Source organism: Rattus norvegicus, chromosome 12 (genome assembly GCF_036323735.1).
Source record: "Rattus norvegicus strain BN/NHsdMcwi chromosome 12, GRCr8, whole genome shotgun sequence".
In the NCBI taxonomy this organism is placed as follows: domain Eukaryota; kingdom Metazoa; phylum Chordata; class Mammalia; order Rodentia; family Muridae; genus Rattus; species Rattus norvegicus.
In genome coordinates, this window is record NC_086030.1 from 7,356,924 (window position 1) to 7,365,726 (window position 8,803).

The following is an 8,803-nucleotide window of genomic DNA, read 5'->3' on the forward strand; positions in this document are numbered from 1 at the left end:
GTCATTGTCTTTGGAGGAGGCCGGATGTCCAGAAGAAGGGATGGAATGTAGATATATGGTGAGGTCAGGAAGGTGGTGAGTAGGGCTGCTCCAGTCAGGGTCAGAGTTGAATGGAATGTAGATAGATATATGGTGAGGTCAGGAAGGTGGTGAGTAGGGCTGCTCCAGTCAGGGTCAGAGTTGAATGGAATGTAGATAGATATATGGTGAGGTCAGGAAGGTGGTGAGTAGGGCTGCTCCAGTCAGGGTCAGAGTTGAGCTTTGAAGCGAAGAGTATGAAGCAGATGGAGAGGACTGAGAATAGAGCCTATTGAATGGGAAGTGGTGTGAGGGATCAGTAACCAGCCCAGGCCATCAAATGCCAAAGCAGTCAGGGAACAGCATTGAATGGAGGGTCATCTGGAACGAGTGCTCCAGCTTGGTGTAAGGGGAAATATAGCCTAGCGCACTGAAAACAACTATTGACTTGCAGTGGCACAGAGCAACTGGGTACAACACGAGTCCACATCAGAATAGCTGAGTCCCCTGCAAACATTCCTGTTCCTGTCATGCTGATGTAAGACTGTCCCTGTGACTGCTGCCCCCCTTGGGTAACTGATCACCCACACACTGCTATTCCCAAGCTGACTCCTCCAGCTGGGGCCTAGCTATGGAGCAAAAGTCCTTACAAAAGTTGGCCTTGAGGGTCGAGCTGCCCAGTGTCAAGAGTCAGGTTTTCTGCCTGACATGGTATCACCTTTAATCCAGCACTCAGGAAGCGGAGGCAGGCAGACCTCGGAGTTCTAGGCCAGTCTGGTGTACAGGGTGAATTCCTGGACAGCCAGAGTTCTACAGAAAAAACTCAACTCTTCAAAAACAACAACAACAACAAAAATAAAAACAAAAAACCAAACCTTCGACTTGAAGTTTGGGAATAAGGATATCTGAGGGGTCCCCTCTAGGACTCAGCTAGAGAAGAAGTCTCTGGCCTGTCACAAACCTCAGAACCGGAGTCCAGAGTGTGCTCCCTCCCCCCAAAATGGAGGTAGCAGCACTCCTTTGAGAGGAGAGTAAAATACAAGCAGGGAGCTGTGCTGTGCACTGGGGGGAGGGGAGAGCGTGTGTCAGCTTGCCCGGGGTTAGGGGCGCCAGGTACAGGCTGATGGCTGGGAAAGCAATTCTGATTGGAGGACTTAAATGAAGATGGTGAGAATTCATGAAGTCATGGAGAGTTAGAGACAGGGCAGGGATGCCCCCGAGAGTGTAGTACACAGATTGACTTGGTGTCAACTCCTGAGTCTCGTCCTTCCCCACTGCTGCAAGCTACAGCCAGGTCAGTCCACTTAGCCCCTACATTTGCGGAAGTTCCTTCTGCAAGCTTAGGCAAGTTACTGCTTTAACGCTGTAGCCTTCTTGTTAAACAGAAAGGGAGATTGCCTCAGTTCATTTTCAACTGCGATCAAGTACCTTGACAAAAGCAACTTAGAGGAGAAAGGTTTTATTCTCGCTCACAGTTTGGGGTAGTGTCTATCACTGGGAAAGTCAAGGCAATAGGAGCTGGAAACAGCTGGTCACTTAGCATTCACAATCGGGAAAAACAGAGGAGTGAAGGCATGGTGCTGCCCTGCTTTCTGCTTACACAATCCAAGATTCCAGCCAGGGAATGGTGCCACCCAAAATAGGTAGCCATTCCCACCTCAGTCCAAGCAAGTTAGTCCCCCATAGGCATGGAAGAGAAGGGGTGCACACAGGACAAAGGGGCTATAGCAAGGGGTACCCAGGAGAGCAAACTGCCCCATGTCCAGAGTAAGAACTTCGGTGGCTCTCGAGTTCATCCACCCAGGCCTTTGTGAACCTAACGTTTTCATTAGAAGTGAGATCCCAAAAATCACAAGACCATTGTAGCCACTCTCTTGCCAGCCCTTTTCTATAGTTTAGCCAGAACTCCAATTTACTCAGTCATAACCACTGATATGGTGTAGCCTGACCCTTCGAACTACCACTGTGATCCTCTCCCAGCTCCCGAGTGGCAGGGCACACAGGTGCCAGCATGTAAACCATTCAGCATGTAAACTATCATGTTGTCCACTGAACTTACGGAGTGGCATGGCTCCTTGGAGAAGGGGGTGTGGCTTAGGCCAAAGAGGAGAAGCTCAAATGGAAGGACTAGGCCTGGGGTGGTGTGGGTATGGCCCAAGCCTAAGCCAAGGAAGAACAGGGGTACAGCCTGGGCCCAAACACAGGGCTCTAGAGGTAAAAAAACAATCCATCCAAGTACCACAGGAAGTGGGAGTGGAGACTAAGACAAAAGAGGTGTAACCAGAAGGGTGGATTCTAATGTGGTATGTGTATGGTGGACAGGGCTGAGGTCTGGCTCAATGAAAAGTCTCCACTTCCACTACAGTCCAATCACCCTGTGGGGAGGCTACATCATCTGGGGAGAAGCTGGTGACTGAAGTGATGCTGGCACGCGATTCGTCCAGGGGAGAAAGCAATTCGGCCCAGCGGCCCAATTCAGCATCGCTAAGCGGAGCCCGGGATCCACCAGAGATACCACCACCCCCTGAGCCTCCTGAACCACCTTCGCTGCCCGCTGCTGCACCTTCCGCGGCTGCCAGCAGCAGAGTCCGGCTCAGCAGGTGCTGCACAACGCTCGCCTGAAGCGCCCCCAGCGGCAGCTCACCAAGGCGAGTCGACTTTGGGCTTCTAGAGGATGCTCCTGCGCAGGCTGCAGCAGTCACCTTAGCACTGCCAGGGCCAGGCCTCGGTTCTGGCTCCACATCTAGAGATCCAGGGGTTGGGGCCACCGACTCTGGTCCTTCGGCTTCATAGATGGTGCACAGGCCGTCAGAGGAACCCGGGCCAGCAGTGGGAGGCCACGGCAGGGGAACTCCTGTAAGAGCAAAAGTGGGGACAAGCAAGATTGCTCAGAGGTTAAAAAGAACACTTGTCACCAAACCTGAACCTGACAACCACTGTTTGATCTGGAACCTACGTACGTATTGAAGGAGAGAACCAATTCCACATGAGCACTGTGACACTCAAGCCTGCACAAATATTCAGAGAGGCGAGTGAGTAAATAAAACTCATTGATATGAAAAAATCTTAAGGACCACCAGCAGGCCGGAGAGATGGCTCAGTAGTTAAGAACACCAGCTACTCTGTCAGAAGAACTTCATCGTGGTTCCTCACAATGAATGCTCTTTAAGTTTAATTCCAGGTATTTTGACAAACTCTTCTAGCCTCTGTGACACCACATACATGGCACAAACATACATCCAGGCAAATCACCCATTCACATAGAATAATATAAAATAAAAATTAAAAAATCGGACTAGAAAGATGGTTCAGGGGCTGGAGAAATGGTTCAGTGATCAAGAGCACTGACAGCTCTTTCAGAGGTCCAGAGTTCAAATTCCAGTAATCACATGGTGGCTCACAACCATCTATAATAAAATATAATATATATGTGATCTTTTTAAAAAAAGAAAAAGAAAAAAAGATGGTTCAGTGGGTAAGACACTTGCCACTAAACCTGAAGACCTGAGTTCAATCCACAGGTAAGGTGATAACTGAATTCCATGAGTTGGCTGACTTCCCCCAAGTGCACTAAAGGAGTGCATGCCCACAAATAGATACAAACACATTCAAAAATAAATAAATAAATAAATAATAAATAAACGTGAATTTTTGAGAAGGCAGGACTGGAAAGATGACTCGGAGGTAAAGAACAAGTACAGCTCTTGCAAGGACCTGAATTTGGTTCTCAGCACCCATTTTGGGTGGCTTGCAACCAATTATAACTCAGAGGACTCACATAGTACATACATTCACATAAACACACATACATATAAATAAAAAATCGCCTTTTAAAGGAGATTACGAGATGAGTAAACGCAGTTGCAGCCCTGCCTGACCACAAGTTCCCTCCCTATAACTAACACTTCCACTTCCACACACACACACACACACACACACACACACACACACACACACACACACACACACACTCTCTCTCTCTCTCTCTCTCTATAGCCCAGATGCAGGGCTGACAACATCTTGGGAAGCTCCGCCCCCGAGCCTGGACTCTCTGTTCAGCATCCTTACCCGGAGTGCCCCGCACTGCTAAGGGCGGAGCAGAACTTCGACTCCAGGAGGCTGGGTGGCAGGCAGCTAGCTCCACATCCGGGGCCGGGGAGATTGTAGCGCAGCCCTCGGGCCCGCTATCGTAACCGCGGAGCTCCTCCGGTGTGCTCGTGGCACTGCTGCTGTGGCCTGCCAGGTCCGGGCCGCTCAGCGTACTGGAGGGGCTTCGCGAGGGCGGTGGCGGAGCGGCAGGGGCCAGCGCCAAGGTCAGCCGTGGACCTGAGATAGGGACATCTGGACCCGGGGTCGGGGGTCGACGCGGGGCTTGCAGTGGGGGTGAGGCAGGAGGAGAAGGAGGCTGAACAACAGGCGAGGTCAAGCCAGGAGGGGCCCCCGGAGGGAGCGTGGTCAGGGGAGAAGGAGGGGTCTGTAAAGTAGGTAAAACCACAAGGGGAATCTGTAGGGGCGGTGTGGCTGTGGCCAGTGGGGAGGAGGGACACTGCAGAGAGGGCAAGGCCAGAGAAGATGGGGTCTGCAGAGAGGGTATTGTCAGAGGAGGAGAGGTTTGTAAAAGAGGTAAAGCCAAGAGGGCACCCTGTAGAGAACATGTGCCTGTGTCCAGGGAGGAGGTAGAGGCTGGCAGAGGGGGCAAGGCCGGAGGTGAGGCTTGCGGAGGGGGCGTGGTCAGGGGTGAAAGAGTGGGTGAGCCCAGTGAAGGTGGGGCTTCTGGAGGGGGAGTTGCCAAGGGAGACGAAGGTGAGGCTGGGGGAGAAAGGGGGTCCTCCAGAGGTGGTGAGGCAGGAGGGGACAGAAGAGCCGGCAGAGGGGGTGAGGCAGAGGGCGAGGAAAGAGGCAAAGGGTGTGTAATAGGAGATGCCCGCAAAGGAGGCGAGGGGAGAGCGTGTGGCTGCACAGGGTGGGTAGGCGAGAAAGAAGCCGAGGCCTGCGGAGAGAGTGAGCCCATAGAGAGTTGGGTGGATAGAGGGGACAAGGGCAGAGGAGGAGGCGTGGCCTGCTGGGGCGAGGAGGCCAGTGCTGGCGGCGAGGTCGACAAAGAGGCCGGAGAAGTGGGCAAAGTCGGAGAAGGTGGGAGCCTCAGAGGAGGCGTGGCCACGGAAGAGAGAGGGACCAGCAGAGGTGGTGAGGTGGAGCTGGAGGAAGAAACCGGCGGAGGAATGGCCAGAAACAGAGGGTCTTGCAAAGGCGGCGTATTTCGGTTAGAGGGCGTGGCCTGGGGGAGGGGAGGAGACCCAGAAAAGTTGACCGGGGAAGGGGGAGCAGTTAGAGTGGAGAGAGGCAACTTAGAGGGCGTGACAAGGGGAGTGGGTAAATTCTGCGGGGAACCTGGCGGAGAAGGAAGGAGTTGTGGAGGAGGCGCGGCTAGAGGGAGAGGAGCAGGTGAGAAAGGTGTGACCGAGAGAGGTTCCTGAGGGAGCGAAGCTGAAGGAGCCTGGTGGTTGGGCATACTCTGCGTGATGGGGGGAAGCGATGGAGAGATTCCAGCTCTTGGTGGGAGTGAGTCAGAGGCCTCTTCAGTACCCAGACATGCGGGTGGAGCTAGCAAAGGGGGTGTAGCTGGTGGAGAGGGGAGGTTCTGCAGAGGAAGAGGGGAAGGTAACGGTGAGCCCTGTCCGGACTGTGAATGGGGCATTGGCTGTGAGGAAGCATGTGCTTGGAGTAGTTGAAGTGAAGCAGGTAGAGGCGGGGTGGCGGGTGGGGAGGGAGGGAGTGTGGTCGGCAAGGAATCATCTGGGACCTGGACAGAGGGAGCACCAGGTGGAGTGCGTGCGACTAAAGATGAAGCAGAAACCAGGCTCTGTACAGAGGGCCTGTTCTTCCTTGGGACTGTGGTCTGGGTTGGATGCAGAGCTTGCTGCCCTTTCGACTTGAGCTGCGAGGTATGCGCAGGACCCCGTGGGGTTGCACGCGGTGAGACCCCGGAGCGGGCTGGGGAGAGCTGAGGAGTAGCACTGGGGATCAGAGAACGGGAGACCGGCTTTTGCTGGCTGCCACCAGCGACTGAGCGCCTCCTAATGGCCGGGCTCAGCTCCGTGGCACTGTGTTCAGAAGCACTGCTCACAGGTTTCCTGGGTGCCTCGGTGGTCAGAGGACGCTGTCTGGCACTGGGAGTTGGTTGAGGAAGTCCCACCTCTGTAGCTGGGACCCTGGGCCGACGGGTGATGGCAGGGGAGGAGGCTCCTGAGGTGGGCCCTAAAGAATCTGCAGACAAAACTGAAGTCCAAAAGAAACATGGGTATCTCAGGGCTGGTTGCCTTCAAAGACTGAGAGTAACCTACTTGTCTCGAGGTCACATACCTCTTCGTGTTCCAGAGCTCAGAGTGTTCCTTTTGGGCGTCTCTGGTGTTTTACCTCTGACCACAGGTTCCTTAGTCGGAGGTTGGAGTCCCTTCTGGACAACAGGGCCTGGTCTGGGCACAGGAAGACCAGTTGTTAGCATTCCCAATTTCGCATTTCCTCATTTGTAAAACAGAGTTGCTTGCCTTTCTGTGACCCAACCAATAATGGCCTTTACCCACTTCGTGTCCGTTATCTGCAAGTGCTCCTGAGCCATATCATATGTAATATTTTTGTATGTGTGTGCACATGTGTATACAAGTGTGCACACCCCCACCCCATTGCCTGCCCATGTGGAGAAATAAACACTGACATCGAGCTGAATCCATTTTTCTGCCTTATTTTATAGTCTGTTTTACTTATTATTACTATGAAGCCTGTGTAGGCTGGCCTTGAATTCACAGAGAACCACAGGCCTCTGGCTTCTGAGAGCTGGGATTAACAAACAGCAAGTGCTACTACACTTGGCTATTTTTTGGGGACAGGATCTCACACGGAATCTGATATTTGACACTTCCTGGCCAAGCACCAGAAACCCACCTCCCATTCCCACCTCCCATTCCCACCCAGAGCTGAGGTTATAGTAGTGCATCGTCAAGACCGGCTTTTACACAGGTGCTGGAGTTTCAAACTCAGTACCTCATCTGTGCAGCAAGCACTTTAGCACACCAAACTACCTTTCCAACCCATTCGTGTGTAATATCAAAAGGTTCCAAATTGCTAAATTAACCCTTGCTTGGGGAATTAGGGAGTTAGGGGAATTAGTTTATCACCTGGCGGTCCCACTGCTGGCACGCCCTGGGCTAGAAATAGAACCCTGGCCAGCGGTCTTCATAGGGGCCCTCTCTCCTTTCCCAGAAGCTGGGGGCCTGTTGGCTTCAGTGAGAAGACAAAAATCAATGGTATTTCTGAAAAAGAGGAGTATCTGAGAAGGAAGAGAGGAGGTAAACGGAGGGCAGGTGGAGGTCACAAGTAAAGCCAAGTACCTGGGCTGCGAGGACCTGACCCAGCACTGCGCGCTGGTGCCCCGTGAACAGTGGACTGAGGAAGAGCTGCTTTGCTGGTCTGTGGAAGAGTCGCTTTGCAGGCGCCTGGGGCTCGCTCCACCAGGGGCCTTCGCCCCATAGCTCCATTTGCTTCCAAGACTCGAAGGGCAGCACTGGTTACAGGGGGAGGAGGTCGAGCGGACCCAGAAGGAGGCCTAGGGTTCAGAAGGCCAGGGGTTCGTGACGCCGGCATCCGCGGGACAGCTCCTGATTTGATCCTATCCCTCTTGTCCATACCGCACCTAATGAGGAAGACAGGAGGATTGGTATCCCAGGTGAACCAATCACTATACACCATCCTGACACATCCCTGTGCTTCCTCTAGCATCGCCACCCATGGGTGCCTAAACCTCAGCCTAAAAAGCCTCAATTTGCTTTTCTTCTAACCACCCACACCCGCTCACCAACCTGGCCCTCAGTGCAGTCCTCAAGTCCCACCGCTACCTCCATCCCCCAAAGCCGAGACGCCCTATCCGTTCCCCACCCTCCGACCCCGCCTCTGCCCTCTTACAAGAAAAACATCCACTCCCCTACCCCCTCGCCTCTTGGAAACCTAAATGACCAATCCGGCAAACAGGGAAATGCCTCCGGCTTCCAGATTCAGGGGCCTCCGTGTGCACGCCAATGGGGTTTCGCCAGCGTCCTCCCTCAGGTTCCACAGGCACCTGCACAGAGAAAAAGAGTGGCCCTGTTGCCCGCGAACGGGCTCCGGAAGACAAAGAGCTGACCCCTCCCCCAGCCTGGTCCCCTATGCCAGCGATCCGCACGATCCACCTGCTCACAGCACGCGTTCACCTCCGCCTGTGGGCACCATCCGCTCCACGCGGGGTCGCCTGGGGTGGTGCTGGGCCAGAGAGCAGTAGCGGGGAGCAGCGAAAAGGCAAGGGGAGGGGGTTTCAGGCCACAGTGCCTAGGGAGCTTGGCCGCGGCCCCGCCCCCCCAGCTTCGGGTAGAGAGAGCGGAGGATGCGCGCACTCGTTCTCCGTCCAGAGCCGGGAGCGTGCCGAGGGTGCTGAGAAAAGAGGCGCGCCTCCGAGGGAGGTGCGGGTGCCGCCTCCCTGTTATACCCTAGGAAAGGCCTATTTCGGTGTCTGTGTCCAACACCCACAGAACTAACCAGAGAGGCTCAGTGGGGAAACCCCTTGAAGACCCTCAGAGTCGTCTACCCAAGCTCTTGCACCTGCTCCGACACCCTTTCTCCAGCACTTGGAGACCAACACTCTCCTACACAGGGATAGGCTGGGCCTTGGCAACCAGTAGGGCGGGATCATTGTGCCTCTGACCCACCAACCAATCCAGCCATTTTGTGTGTCCTGGTCCTCTTTGCGATGGCTATG

At 54.2% G+C, this 8,803-nt stretch overlaps 1 protein-coding gene across 6 annotated transcripts; it reads right to left on the minus strand.

Moving 5' to 3' along the window:
- Positions 1 to 1,461: 1,461 nt before the first annotated feature.
- Positions 1,462 to 8,693, minus strand: Prr36 (proline rich 36). 6 transcript variants are annotated; one of them, XM_039089906.1, is made up of 7 exons: positions 8,584 to 8,693; positions 8,020 to 8,131; positions 7,407 to 7,708; positions 7,194 to 7,296; positions 6,382 to 6,494; positions 4,087 to 6,297; positions 1,462 to 2,872 (listed from the first exon to the last, which is right to left on the minus strand). In XM_039089906.1, exons 3-7 carry the CDS (start codon positions 7,699 to 7,701, stop codon positions 2,355 to 2,357), a joined length of 3,240 nt encoding a protein of 1,079 aa, XP_038945834.1. In that variant the 5' UTR covers positions 7,702 to 7,708; positions 8,020 to 8,131; positions 8,584 to 8,693; the 3' UTR covers positions 1,462 to 2,354. The 6 variants fall into 6 exon arrangements, with proteins under 6 accessions (XP_038945834.1, XP_038945833.1, XP_038945832.1 ...); XM_039089905.1 differs by having other exon boundaries at positions 8,001 to 8,131; XM_039089904.2 differs by having other exon boundaries at positions 8,001 to 8,131; positions 8,241 to 8,647.
- Between the last annotated feature and the right edge of the window lie 110 nt (positions 8,694 to 8,803).